The sequence below is a fragment of the Diadema antillarum genome, unplaced genomic scaffold (assembly GCF_040938485.1).
Source record: "Diadema antillarum isolate AM-2024a unplaced genomic scaffold, OU_Dant_1.0 scf00000049, whole genome shotgun sequence".
Classification (NCBI taxonomy): domain Eukaryota; kingdom Metazoa; phylum Echinodermata; class Echinoidea; order Diadematoida; family Diadematidae; genus Diadema; species Diadema antillarum.
In genome coordinates, this window is record NW_027270938.1 from 3,083,236 (window position 1) to 3,098,671 (window position 15,436).

Sequence of the window (15,436 nt, forward strand, 5' to 3'; positions counted from 1 at the left end):
AGGTTCGGAAGCTGTTGGAACTGACTTTTTTTGGTTAGTTGGACAAAGCATATATGCTATATGTGGATTAGTTTTTGATGGATACGTACACTGTACAGGCAAGCTGTGGAGTTCAGCTAATCATTAGTAAAGGAAGATTCAGAGATCATCACTAACCCATGGAAGATGAGTCCTGAGTATACTCCGGCAAGTGTCTATGGGAAATGCGTGTTTTAGCAAAATCAGCCTGTTCTCGACGGGTTAAAGAAAACAAGGTGTTCTGGTGGGTTCATCTTCTGAGCGCTGCAGCCTTCCGTAGTGGTTTGAACATCTTCATAGTGTAATTGTAACTTATAGTGAGGGAGTCCATAAAAGAATATTGGAAAATCTCGTGTTTGATTAAAGGACAAGTCCACCTTCATAGACACATGGATTGAGTGAATGCAGCAATATTGGTAGGACATATCAGTGAGAACTGGAGGAAAAATCAGATGATCTGTTCCAAAGTTATGAATTTTTGAAGTTTCTGCTTAGTCACTGCTGGATGAGAAGACTACTACAGCTTGTGATGTCACATGTGTAGAACAATATAAAGAAAATATAAAGAAAATTCAACATATTTTCACTTTTCTTGCATAATAAAAGAAGGCTTGCCTCTTTCAGAATTCAGGGGAAATGATATTACCTTTAACGTACGTCGATGACAAGTCGAGGAAATGTCTAGGAAATGTGCACTTTTTTTCGAAAAAAAAATTATATTGTTCTACGCATGTGACATCATACACAGTAGTAGTCTTCTCATCCAGCAGTGACTGCGCAGGTACTTTAAAAACTCATAACTTTTGATCGGATTGTCAGATTTTCCCCAAACTGTCGCTGATGTGTTCTACTAATATCGCTGCATTCACTCAATCCACATGTATATGAAGGTGGACTTGTCCTTTTAAATAATATCCATGGACAGTATTTCAATTCTGAGTAAAAAAAAACAAACAAACAATGACTTACGAGTCTTTATGTTACACATGAGCTTAAAGTGAAAATATATTGAAAAACGGCTACGTAGGCAAATTTCAAGTCCACTGCCAGATTGAAGCACATTAGTAGAAAATGTCACTTTCAACTCACTCGACTGGCCTGAGGAAAATTATAGGAAAATGCAAGTTTGACCGTCCTTGGAGATGCCCTTACGAACCACGAATATTGCGAATTTCACAGCCAGGTTTGATGACGTCATAAAACGAAAGGGGAGCGCTAGCAAGGGAGCTGGCGGAGTCAATTGAATGCATTACATGTATCATGCATGTAAGTGCTGCACCCATGTGTTTTATACATGTGCGATATTCTCTGTTGTATCTCATTTAAGCCCCCTGATCTTCCGATCTTATGTCTGCATAGATATCATGCCTTCGTGAGGGGATTTGAAGCTAATTTGCAAGAAGAGAAGAAGTAATGGTAACCCCAGAAAGTTTAGACATGACGTCGGTGTCTTTTGAATATGTAACAGAGAGTGAAACTAGGAAAGAAAAGGGGAGAAGATGCATGACATCGGGAGGAATTCAGACATGTTTTGAATTAATGAATATGGACTTTAAAGTTTGTGTGCCTTTTGCAACCCTGAAAATTAGACTTCTTCTATAAGCTGGTATAGTGTAGAGGTAGGTAAGTCAGGCCTTTCCTCAGAATAATAGAACTGGAAACTTTTTTTTCTTTATGATGGAGGGCAAAGGAATACTGTAGATTTCCAGTGAATATATTTGAACCCCACAAAAGTTACAAACATTATTCTTTGCACAAAAGGGAAGTGTATTCTCAAGTGACACGGGATTATTTTTGTCATTTTTTTATAACAGTATTTCCATAAGATTTCATACACGAAAGGGGAAGTATTATTCTTCATCCTTTCAAAATTTGTCAAAAATTTGCAAAATGGATATAGGACCTTTAAATGAAGTGATTTTTTTTTTCTTCTTTCTTTCGTCCTTTTTTTTTTTTTTTTGCAAAAATTAAATACAACATGCACTTTTGTCGATGTAACCGGGGCACTCACAAATGAATGAATGTGACATTGAGGATTGGCTTCCTTATCTGACCACATCGAAAAGCGTCATCAAAGGGGTACGATTCAGAAGGATCTTTCACCCCTGCAGTCCATGTAAAAGAGAGAGAGAAAAGAAACAAACACACACACACACAAAAACCCCGGAGTGAATGAACAGAACTGCACTTTTATTTGCGTCTCGTGAGTGCTCACCAATGTAGTTCCGATGCAGTGTTCTTCCCACAACAGTGGGACCTCCAATATTGCTATGAATCTCAATGGACTCGTCCCCTCCAAATTGTTTTGTGTGTTTAAAAGCTAATATTCCTACTGAACTCTGTGCATTGTGGTTGATCCCCTGGGATAGAGAGAGAAAAAAAAAAAGCAAAAAAACCAACAAAAAAAAACAAACAATTTTCCCAAGAAACTTGTTCTCACTTCATCCGAATGACCTGCCATTAAAATCAAGTCAGCCCATTTTATTCTGCATTTTTGTCAGATTAAGGTAAGTTTATGATGATATCCCGCTATCATTTGATGCAACGGAAAGAAATAACTTTTTTAAATGAAAGGAACAGAAAAATACTCTAACGTTCTGAGTAGTTTGTAAAAGTCCAAATATTTGTATAGTTGTGACAGAAAACCATGAAATCAGTAATTCTTTTCACATTTGTGGTAAAAGAGTGGAACTGTGATGAGGATGGTAATTGATGATGAATTTTGACATTAAGCAATTTGTTATCAACTTTTTATTTATACTTTTTAATTATTCTTTATTTTGAATATCTCTCATTCCCATTTATTTAGTCACGATTTCATTTCGAGTTGGTACACCCGTACAAATAGGACAAATAGAGTGTGTCATGACGACATGTAGTTTGCTGTTTATTGAGCGAAGATCAAAACCCCAACAAATAGAAATTCAGAAACTTATCCAATCGTTTAATGGATCAAATTTTAAAGTCAGTCAATGCAGGTAAGGTAATAGAAACATTTTGGGAAAGTTTTTGCTTCTGATAGATGTTCACTGTTAATGTCATAAATTGAGTTTGGCTTTATTTGTGCATTTGTTATAATGAGTTCACATCTTGTGTAGACTGCTCTGACTGTGCAATACCTGGAAGAGTTTGTGGATCCAAGAATTTTTACGGACTCAAGAGAACGGAGGAGAGGGGTTGAAATGAAATTGGGTTACCCCCATTCCCCAACTGGGAGATCAAAATATCAATTTGATTCTCAAACCTCTGCGATATTGCACTCTGGTGCCGTACTTGTGTGGTTCTGGCATTGTGATTTCTTATTGAGTTAGGTTAGATTGATTTGGGCAATTTAAATTGGGAAGGTCGGATAGCTTCCCAATGCGGTTAGCGCCGAGTCATCATATATCATCAGAGAGACTTCTGTGCTTCGAGAGATAATCAGAATGGATAGTTATCTATGACGAAGGAGGGCGATAGAGAGAGAAAATGAGGATTGCTACAAAGCAAACAAACAAATCAACTGGTAAGAAATTGCTGTTGGTGGTTGTAAAAAGCAATTCCAACTGTAATCGATATGGATTCAAAGTATTGTCATTGATTTCAGTCAGGACTGTCCCACTGTGAAAATGCATTTTCATATCTCTTCTTCTGTGTTGTATGTGCTTACTTTAAAGGTATAACAAAAGCGAGAAATTAATATGTTTGTGTGTGTGTGTGTGTGTGTGTGTTTGTGTGTGTTTGTGTGATAAAGATAAAGATTACTGAAAAACAAAAAGAAAGTGGGCATGCAGAAGCATGTGTGTACAAGTTTGTATGGTTGCATTATTAGTTGGTAACTCACTCACACTCGTGTGCGCGAGCTCGCAAAAGGAAGCAAAGATTGTGACATCTGTCATTTGGTTACATTCTTGCCTTGGCCAGTCATTATCTACCTGATAGCCATGATTGATGACGTCCCGAAAAAGGAACAGCTGAACGTCAGAGCCGGCTTTGCTTTTGCCTGGGCAAGGGTGCGTTTACATCTGTGAGGTGATGAGTATCTTATGGGCAATCTCTTTGTTGGTGTGGAGGCTTGTTGATTGGCAGGAGCATGGTTGCGTGTGTGTGGGGAGGGGAGTTTTCAAGTAAAATTTGTTTAGAGTAGGTATGGTTTTGCAGTTTCCCTGCATTTTGTTCGATCGTGAGCTAGTTTGAAAGTGAAGGTGTGGAATGTTTACCGTATTTAAAACATATGTGTTGATGCTATTAGAAATTATGTGTCAAAACCAGTGAGAATATAATTGGGAGAAATCCTGTCTGAACTTGATGGAGCAAAAATGAATATCACAAAAAATTTTCCAATTTTGAAATAAACAATTTTGAAACATTAGATATTGCTTGGCAGACCCGCTTGGCAGACCCCCTCCGCCCCCCCCCCCCCCCCCCAATATCTTTGCTTCATTAAAAGCACTGTGCAGTTGGGGGCTATTAATAGGTTTATGTTGCAGGTGTGATATGATTCAGAAATGAAATTGAGTGATTTATGGATTTTCTGTAATTACTGAAGTACTCCAATGGAAACGTTCTTACTGTGTGTCTTTCTCTGTATGATGAGAAAGATAATTTTTGCCATTCGAAAGATTCCTTTGGTATAGTATCAGGAGAGTATTCACTGAGGAAGTCATATAGAATGTTAAAAGTGAATTGTCTCTGTCATACACCATACACTTAGTACACACTTAATAATTCAGGAAGATTTGGTGTGGTGTGGATGCACCCTGTATTGGAGTGATAATGTGCAGCCCACCCTGCCCAATACAGAGGACACGTTATCACAGAAGGTATGACGCTCGGCGATACCTCCGATACCGTCAGATGGAGGATTTGAAATGATGGGATGCGGGTCTTCCATTTGTGACAGGTCTATTTCGGCTTTCGGCCCCTCTGTGATGTTTGTGTGTGTGTTTGTACCGGGGGCTGCGTCTGTTCTCCTTTTGTTAGACGAGAGATACTTTTAATAACATTGACTCTCTGATGAGAGGGGACGATAAATCGCATTCAATTTTTTAACCTCTCTTTCTCCTGACGATGACGATCGGGAGGGATGGCAAGACCCAAGGGAGGAGTACTTCTTAGGGTCAGCTGGCAGAAGATGTCCTCCGTCTTGAAAACAAACACCCCATTAATGCCTGGAATGCCCAGATGTTGTACTTACCGGTGCCCCGTGATGAAATAACATCACCTCCGAAAGAAAATAGCGCTCCTCACGCAAAAGGACACAAACGCGCGCAATTCTTTATATGCACTTCTCAAGAGAGTTAAAGAAGTGATGATGGTAGACATGTATGAAATGTATGCAACTTGTTTACGAAGGGATACAAATTCTGTAGGAGGAACCACAACACGCTCTAAAAGTAACATAGAGGTTGTTTATGCTCATCATAAAAGTATGTTCATCTAAAAAAGTAAAGCAATAGCAACAGAAATTTTTATTGAATGCTGTGGCATCAAGAAAGAAAGGAGATTGGTGAAAATCTGAGAGAAATTAAACAGATGTTCAGATATTGGTGACATTTCAATCTTTGGATGTCGCCCAACACATCTGTCATTTCAGCTATTTTATCTTGGTCACGTGGCTATTGCCTTTTTTTGTGTGGCACATGGCATTTATTTCCCTGGGAACATGATCAACATGATTTTCATGAGTTTGTTTGCAGGATTCCTCTTCCAAATACAAAATGGAACATATTAGGAAAAAACTCTTCTGTAATAAAAATAAAAAGAATATGAAATTAGTGGCATATCAAGTCTAGTGGGGTGTAGTTCAAGAGTGATGGCATAATCAAACTGAAAACTGAAACCTATTGTATTTTTTCTAAAGGAAACCATATACTGTATACGCCATATATTTCGTGAGTCTAAATTTTCGCAAATCGGGAATTCCCGACGATTTCGCGAGTGGTTAAATTCGCCATCGTGAAGTCCTGCACTGAACAGAGAAGAGTACGCGCGTACGTCACATTCACATCGGAATCAGAGTCAATATTTTCGCGTGTCTTTAATTTCGCGAATAGCACCTGACTCGCGAAATTTGCGAAAATAAAAACCTGTGAAATATTTGGCGTATACAGTACTTCGTAAGTTTGTTTTCTTACATTTAAATGGTCAAGCGTATATGGTTGTTGCATTTGTTGTTTTGTTTGTTTTTGTGAGGGCTGGTTTGTCCAAGTTTGTGCAGAACTACAGGTTTTTCTCTGACTGTTGTGTTCGAAGCAACCATTATTTTTAGGATATACTCTCCTTCAAAAAACACTCTCTTTCAATAACTCCGTCAATTTTGTAAGCGCCCCTAGGATGTGTAGTACGTAAGAAGACTTGTGAGAGAATACCAAATCCTGCGATATGATAGGTGCGAGAGTGAAGGATTCTTGAGGAACACATCATCATCTATCTATTTGCTTCAGCCTGTGAACCACTTTGTAAGGGCAGCTTAAAAAAGCCGGAATGGAAATAGAAATAGTTCAGAATATGACCAGCTGCAGCCGCAAGACATTTAGGCTGACATGGGAGGCACTTTTTCAGACATGTTGAGTATTCGTGTGATCATTGGCGATGCATTGATATATGAGACATCGCTATGAGACCATTCAGACGCATTTTCCCGTAACATAATAACAGTATCGCTGCATTCACACCACATTCGTCATAATCATAGAGCAGTGGAAGCCTGGTGATATTTGCCCCTGGGGGAGCTCTGCATACTTAATCGTTACGGTGACTGCAAGTTTTAGCAGTTGGGTGTTTTCAAGGCGATGCGTAGCATCAAATGTCACAATGTATGCAAGAGAAAATGTCATATGAATACGCAATCATGCCTAAATGATTCTTGGTGTTTCTGATATACAATGTAAGCATTCACGTGACAGATCTCTGTATAACACGAAAGTAATCAGATACAGTGAAATACAGTGTTTCAATAACAATGTACATCACATATTTTATCAGTTATGTACAGTATTCGTGTGTTGTGAATCGATACAAATAGCCAGTCAGAAGGGGGAATGGAAGCAACCAATTCAGGTTTACACAAGGTGGTATAAAACTGAAATGAGAGACAAGAGGACACGGTTGAGGTACATATATGGGACTAAGGGTAATGTGGCACTGTATTCCCCTCTCATGTATGGGCATACTCCATGTTATGAGTGAGCGTATAATTGAGAGCGAAACCGATATTCGGACTCTTATCTACTCCTTGCCCGGGATTGGAGGCGGTGTCTCAACGAGCACAAATCGCGTATCTGGTGCACCCTGGGGCTCTTGCGTATCGTTCAGTAACGCGAGAATCAACCGCAACGCAGGTATTATTACCCCCCTCCAAATACATATTTGCCACGATGGGACTTGAACAGAAATAAGCTGAATGTTGTGGCTTCGTATGACTTGTTTTGATTTAAACACGGCACCACATTCGATTTGTGATTAAAGGGTATCATACACATGACAGTAGAACCGTTCATATTCATTACAGTGGGACCATTCATATTTGATGAAGTAGCCAAAAGATTTGCATGTTTTCACTGTACTAGGAAAATTGAATTGTGGAAAAGGAGCAACGGTGTTCTGATTTGGTCAAGCCCGCAGGCAAGAGATCAAAGATTTGATACATGTTATTTTGACAAACATGGTAGTGCCCTGTTTTATGAAGAGTTAAAATTGATTATAGAGTTAATTTCAACTGTAAATCTGTGTGGTAAGGAAATTTAAAATTGATTTTATCTTCTGATAAAACGGGGTCCTGGTCAATTGTGGTAGAACTTTGGAGTGTTTGCTTAGGATAAGAAAACTATTTGTAATAGAATGACAAAGTAAAAGGTCAAGTAAGGATTGAAACATCTGCATACTATTTCCTACCAACATTTGTAGGCATAGATGTCTGCGATAGTCTCGAAGTTTTCTTCTTCATGTCCTCATTTGTCTCTGTGTTAAATGTAGTTTATTTGTCCTTATATTTCTGTAAATACTGCAAGCATATTTACCATCTGTGTGCAACAAGTACAGAAAACCCCATAGGTTTGCACACAACTGTCCAAAGGCCCCGGCAAATGAAGGGTTAATCAGATATGGCCAAAAAAAAAAGGACAGTTTTAAATAGTTTGGTGAATCCGAAGTTGTAGTTATCATCAGATGTGAGCTGCATGTATTTCAATCCGCAGCTGCTTTATTCGGGGCTAGACTGACATAAATGTACAGTATATTTCATTACTTAGAGAGCGGGCCCACAAGTACGTAGCATGCCAGATAGGCAGAGGTCACCGGGCTTTGCCAGCCACAGCCGTCCCTCCGTCCGATGGTTCCTCGGCGCTCCCCAAGACACGAGGGAACAAAAGATGGCACATATAAAACAGATATCTAGGCAATTGGAACACGGCAAAATGAGCTCTGTGCTCCTCCCATATTGCTTGTGGAAATTTTGAAATCGCGGCAAATGGGATCGGTCTGTCTATAGGGCAACCAGCAGTGAATGAGTATGTGATCTGCCGAGTGCTGTTTTTTTTTTTTTTTTTTCACTTTCTGCTGCTTTTTCTTTTTATTTTCTGGTCATTCATCTTTTTATGACTCTTTGACTCTGCAAATATTTTCAGATTGTCAATATCAAAGGTGAAATTTTTTCTTTCAGATTTGTGCAAACATAATGTTTGTTTCATAGAAACCCATTTGAGCATCTGGTATCAATTTGCGGTATTTTATGATCACATATTTTTTTTTTTTGTTGACACGTGCACCTTTTGTTGTCATATGGGATGATTTTGAGTGTCATGTGCGTATAACTGTTTGTTTTAAGATACAGCCATTGTGCTGTGCTCTCAAAGGTCGAGAACGTGACTTTGTAATTTGTACCAAACTTGGCTAAAGGTGAGTCCAAGTACTTCCTCATGTACAAAGGGCACTTCACTCATTCGGCAGCTATGAAGCAATGTTTCAATATAGCTGTCAAAGGTAGTTACTTCCATTGGCAAAGCATTGTGGCAACTGCAGATTAAAGGGATGGTATAGTATTGGCGGAAATGAGAATTAGGCTGTTAACTTTTTGCTAGATACCAAGAAAACACTTATGAAATACTACAGAGCATACAATTCTAAGAGGAATTCAAGGTTTATTTGAGTAAAATCGGTTTTGGAATGGCAGAAATATTAAAAAAACAAACAAACAACAAACAAACAAACAAACAAACGAATAAACCAAAGCAACTGTAATAAAAGGTGGATCCCACCTTTTATTAGAATCGCTCTGTTTTGGATATCTCAGCCATTCCCAAACCAATTTTCATCGAATAAACGTTGAATTCCTTGTGGAATTACATGCTCTTTCATATTTCATAAGAGGTTTCTCGTTATCTCACAAAAAAATTTTAGAAACATGAAGTCAGGTCTCAACCAAAACTATACAATCCCTTTAATACAGCCAAACTAAAGAACAGATAATAAAGAATGTGCTTATTTATGTCAATGTAGGGCAATTTGTCATTCAGTCGCAATAAAACAACTTGATGGAAGAATTTCATCAGCTTGAATAGTTATGCAAATTATTGTCAAAGTATGTCTTCTGTCACATTTCTGGCTGATGTCAAAGGAAGGCATCGTAAAAAAAAAACACACACAAAAAAACACAGGCCATATTAGTAACTTTATTCATGTTTCTTCAGAGACATTTTAGTAAAAAAAAAGGTGCTCTCTCTCTCTCTCTCTCTATCTCTTTCTAATCAAAGTAGCAAGAAAACATGTGTTGTGCATTCCTCTCTCATCATATCATTAAATTTCCCCCTTTGCAACATCTTTGGCATCCCATCAAATGATTAAAAGGATATAGATGGGAAGGGGGGAGGGGGCAGGGGGTTATTGAGAGCATGGGGGGGGGGGGGGTAGTTAAGCTAGAGAGTGGCCTGTGATGAAAATCTCTGACCAGACTGAAAGCAGGTGTCCTTGTTACCATTAGGCCCGAACGGGCCGATGAGATACTGTCTCTCGATCGTTGTCGTGTCCTCCGCAATGCATTGACGACGATGCATGTGATGACCCTAATAAAAGCGCGAAATGGCCTCTCAGTCGGCACTCCGTGGCAACCGCGGTGCATAATTCACCGTCGGGGGAGAGCAGTTGGATTAGCTCGTGGCAAGTAGAAAAGCAGGTGGTCTTTTTTTTTTCTTCTTCTTCTTTTCTCGTTCTCTGTCTCCCCTTTTCCTCTTTTGATGAGAGTTTGATGGCGTATCAATCATTGCGCTCTCTCTCTCCAGCTCAATTCACCGCTTCCACAGGTGACTGTACACGGTAGACCACGAGGGAGACGCGTGGAGCATTTCCCAGTGGTCGCGACAGCGATGCGGTTCCGCGAGAGAATGTTAACAATGTGTACCTTGAACATCATTACGTGTTAATGGGCTCCCTTTGGCTGCCGATCCGCTCAATATTTTTCCGTGCGATAATTTGATTTTCGTGCAATTTGGCACAAATAGTAGAGGGATAATGGTAATCTGTGGATGGTGATTTTGTGTAATGAATTGGCTTCATGCAGCGCTATGTGATCATGATAATATTTGCAGGAAATAGAGCTCAACTTGTCACTACCCCCCGGGTGTTTTATAATACACGTTGGTGTAGCCGTCTGAAAAATCGACTGTTGAAAGACGACGGGTGTGAAAAATTGATGTGGATCTGCTTTTTCAAATGTACACTTGTTTGTGAAATAGTGAAAATTATTGATACATAATTAGCAACGTTGCATGTTATGCCTTACGGCGACGACATTACAGTTTATTAAAAAAAAGGGGAGGGCTACATTTACCATTACACTTACTGTGTTGTCTGTTGGTAACTGGTGCAGAGTTATTAAATATTTGCAGTTGTAGATATCCTCACTATTAATGGTTAGTGTTTAGTAGAGATAGGTGGACCTGGGACCATGCGTACGGTGTACGTGTGTGCAGGGTAGCTACTCAACGTCACCTTTAAGTAGCCTGCTGGCTTTATCAGATAGCATCACTGTTCAACTGCTGGAGTGTTATATAGCCATTATCTTTATGTGTATGATGTGTACATATGCATATGTATGTATATATATTTCATATATTATTTTTTTTATGTATATGAAGTACAATTTTACCATTAAACCCCCCCCCCCCAAAAAAAAAAAAAAGGGGGGAAGAAAAAAATACCTAAGCAAAAAAAAAAAACAGTAGATATAGGCTTGGTAAATTAAGTCATTTCTTTTTGCTTCTTTTTGGTTGGTCTTACGTACAAATTTTATGATGTGAGAAGGAGGTATCATTTGTGAATGAATTTGTATGAACTGTATGTATATGATGTGTATTTGTGTGTTGGTATGTGTTTCAATGAGTGTGTATGAATATGTACAGTATCTATGTATGTATGTATGTATGTATGCATATATGTATGAATGTATTTAAATGTGTATGTACTTGTATGTTTGTGTGTTGGTATATCTATGTGTCTGTTTATATGTGTACCATAGTATGTCTGTTTTGTGCTACTATTCTTGTGAATCTTTCTGGCACTGCAAAGAATATATACAGAGAATTACATCGCAAAGAATGTTTCGATTATTTTTTTCAATTCATAAAGACACCAATATCTGACTTTCCCGAGAGTGCTAAAGCATAATCCCAAGTAGATTAGCTACACTGTTGTCAGGCAATCTTTCATCCCTATTCATTTATGCTGCCATCACTGTAGTTGTGAAGAGTAATAGGTATATGACCGATTATCATCATTTCTGTCTCTGTAGCTCTCTCTCTATCTATCTCTCTCTCTCTCGAAATTTATGTTTATATAATACATATATATTTATTTATTTATGCTGTTCATAAAAGTGGAAATGTCAGCTAGTGTCATCCTTGTGTCGTCGCCATGGTTACGAGGCATCACTCACATCTGCTCATAAAAGTTCTGCAGACTGTCCCTGTCCTTCTGTTTTGATTGCAAGATGGGGTATAACTCAATCATCAACATCTTCAATGTTAAATTCACTCCTCTATTGAAAACATCACACTGTTTTTCTTTGCCCTGGTGCAGATTGTGATGCAAGAATTCAATCAATATCTTGACATTTCTTTACTTTGCATGATTCATTTATACAACGGTTTATATCTTTTTTTGGTTGTATTTTTCAGAATACTGATCGACGCTGGAATTGATCTGAACAGAGAGACGCCCAACGGGACAGCGCTTCACGAGGCTGCCTTGGCCGGCAAGTCAGAAGTCGTACGGTTACTAATCATGGCAAGTATAGATGCTAGCGTCACGTTGACGCACTTGCTTGAAGGTACTAGTCTTCATTTGCAAATAGATCGGGCGGGGGGGGGGGGGGGGGGGGGGGGGGGGGGGCTGGGGTATTGAACGACTCAAATAGGTATGGACACTTTCCAACAGGTAAGATGTAACACTCCTACATGGTAATCTGTAATTTCAATATATACATTCAGGACAGATACCCTATTGATATTTCAATGAATATTCAAGGGAGTGTAGGGAACAGTTTCATGTCGCATAGCCAATCTTGTCTATCATTTAAGCGCCAAGTATAAGTACATACTGGTTTGATACCAAAACTTATGTATTAGCGTGAAATTTTGTGGAATCTTTGAGGGCGTGAAGCATACCCCCACTCATAATAGATATGGTACTTGTGGTACTGAATGCAAAAAAATATATATATTAGAAAGACACATTCATGAAATTTGGGGAAAACTCGGACAGTTCATTTGAAATATTATAAGTGTTGGTCAAATAGATACATGGTCATTGCTGGACTAGTAATGAAATTTTATAAAGAAAATATGAAGAGAATTCCACAAATTTTCATTTTAGCATAAAGATGGAACACTTGACTCGCCTCCTGCAGAAAGCAGCGAAAATAGCATGACCCAGAACATATATATCAGTAACATTTTAAGGGAATGTGTATGTTTTCTACAATAAGAAACTTTATTGATTTTTCATTGATGAAAGATTGAGATTATTTCACAAAGGTTAATAGCTGGAACATTGCATCATGGTATCATTGCTGCAGGATTTGAAATCATGATAAATGTTATTGTCATTTATTAATCCAGTGGGATTAAACCCAGGACTGCCTCAGTCTAAGCTTGCGTGCTGCTAAGCCAGTATTAATGCCTTGGTATTACACCTGGATCCACGAGTGATGAAGGAATGGTATTAAAGTAATGCTGCTTTGATTCAGTAGTGAATTACACACTTTAACATTTTGCTTACATGAAGCTAGTTGTTACTGTACAAAGTCTATTAGAATTTCAGGATTCAGAAGGGAAAGAGTTAATACTGAATGGGGGGGGGGGGGGTGCAGCCCTCAACATCAGACTTTTGTATGTCATTGTTGGAATTGATGATAAACATAGGAAGATGGCTGCTTATGTTATATCAAAGCAGCCAGAATTTATTGCCTGTGACTCCGTAGTATTAGGGTCTTCAGATATCTGCACTGTCAGTGCTCAGGGAAATGATTTTAATAACAGGTTTTAAAGCATTGATCCACCTCTCACATACAGAGTACTGTACAGCAAGTTATTTATTACAACATGACATTTTTCATGAAATGGAGGTGACTGCATTTTGTGTGGCATGAATTTTTCACAAATTGTCACTGGCATTCAGTGCATGTACTATAGATAAGAACTTTTGCATGCATTTTTATTTTGCAACATGCATATTAATTTTACGAAATTAAAATGCACGCGAACATTCCTCGTTTTACAGTAACATGTATACCAACCTAGGATGCATCTTGGGTTAACACCTGATGACATCTCCAGTGAACCCTCTGAATTTTACCTCCAAAGTCTGAAAATTGATCAGAGAAGTACAGTATACTGTAGCTTTTCCTTCTGTTCTTGGTCTAGATTAAGCAAAATGTTTATCTCCTTTTGGCTTTATGTTTTCAATTCTTTTGGGTACAAAGAAGTATGAAGTCTTTTGGGTACAGAAAAAAGTTGTATTCTTTATGGTACAAAAAGTATTAATTCTTTTGGATACAAAGAAATGTGTTAAGTAAAGTAATGAATACTGCAAAGTTGACTGGTGAATGGGGCTATGTTGTTCTCTGTAGTTAAGCTGTCACGTCTTTAATGCAATTTTGTTTGCAGTTAATTTGTAGAAGTTGAGTCAAATTAAATTGTGAAGAATTAAATGGCTTCTAGCTTTATCAGGGCCAGCAAAACCTCAAGGAAGAGATGGTGGTGACCAACAGCACACGCTTAATTTCTGTAGAAACCTGCACAATAGTAAGGCTGCATTACCTCTGAATGTTTAGGAGGAATCAGGGAAAAACGGGACAACTTTATTTCTTGAGAGCCATGTGCATGAACTCTCTCTTTTCAGAAACTTTCCACCCACGTGGGGTTTTCTCGATCCAATTCATGAAAACATGAATTTGCCTGTATGCGTATTCATAAAACAATGCAGTCTGCTTTTCCTCCTTCAATAAATGATGCGTTCCTCACAAGGAAATATGAGATGTGGAGATGCATCTTTGCAATGTGATGCGAGTATTAAGAACGTCAGAGGGGTGATTGCCCGGGTTATCATTGGGATGTAGTATTGATATGGAGACGAGGGGCTAGGAAATTAAAAGTGGGGGCGCTGTAGCATTGTGGATAAGACTCCTGACTCCCGATCGGAGGACCCGAGTTCGAATCCCGCCCAGTGCTTACATCCCCGGACGAGATGTTTTACTCACTATGTCTCTTTTGACCCAGGTGTATAAATGGGTACCTGGCAATGCTTGGGTAATAATAATGAAAATAGCAGGGCCCTCTGGTAGAGCTGTGGCAACACTGAAGAGGCTACCCTGGGTAAATAAAACCTTATTCCAATATATAGGAAAAGAATCCCTCCTCTGTTGTAATGGAACTTGATTTTAAGGTATTGTGACGGGAAAGCAACGTGTTTTGTTTTACATGCGATCATTGCTGGTAAAGTTTGATATATTGGAAATAATAAAACTTTGTGTTATATCATTTTAACGCCAATGCGCTGTAAACTGTTGCAGTTTGTATGCTGACTTTAAGCCATGAAGCAAATTAAACTTTACTGCCTTAAAGATTGGATTGCATTTGATACACAGAGGATCCGTTGAGTGTAATCATGTAAAGCGCTGCCGATTGTCACACAGCCTCAAGATATATATCTGTTCATGACCAATATTCTTCTCTCTGTAGATCTGTATCTCTTACATTCATATTTTGGTGTTGTTGTTTTTTCCTTCCTCGTTCGCAGAGCGGCATTGACGTCCTCAAGAAGAATTCTCACAGCCAAACAGCCTTAGACATCGTCAACAAATTCACGCCCACGAGGGCAGCGCAGGATATCAAGCAGATATTGAGAGGTAAACAAAACTAAATCATGCTGTATCCATGTCTTCTCT

General features: G+C 38.7%; 1 protein-coding gene across 1 annotated transcript in view; it reads left to right on the top strand.

Moving 5' to 3' along the window:
* LOC139715477 (uncharacterized) overlaps nt 1–15,436 on the top strand; it is an 80,522-nt gene that overhangs the window by 13,376 nt on the left and 51,710 nt on the right. The window contains exons 3-4 of the mRNA XM_071627050.1: nt 12,168–12,276; nt 15,289–15,397. Of these exons, the coding sequence (XP_071483151.1) occupies nt 12,168–12,276; nt 15,289–15,397 (218 nt within the window). The remainder of the gene's footprint in view (nt 1–12,167; nt 12,277–15,288; nt 15,398–15,436) is intronic.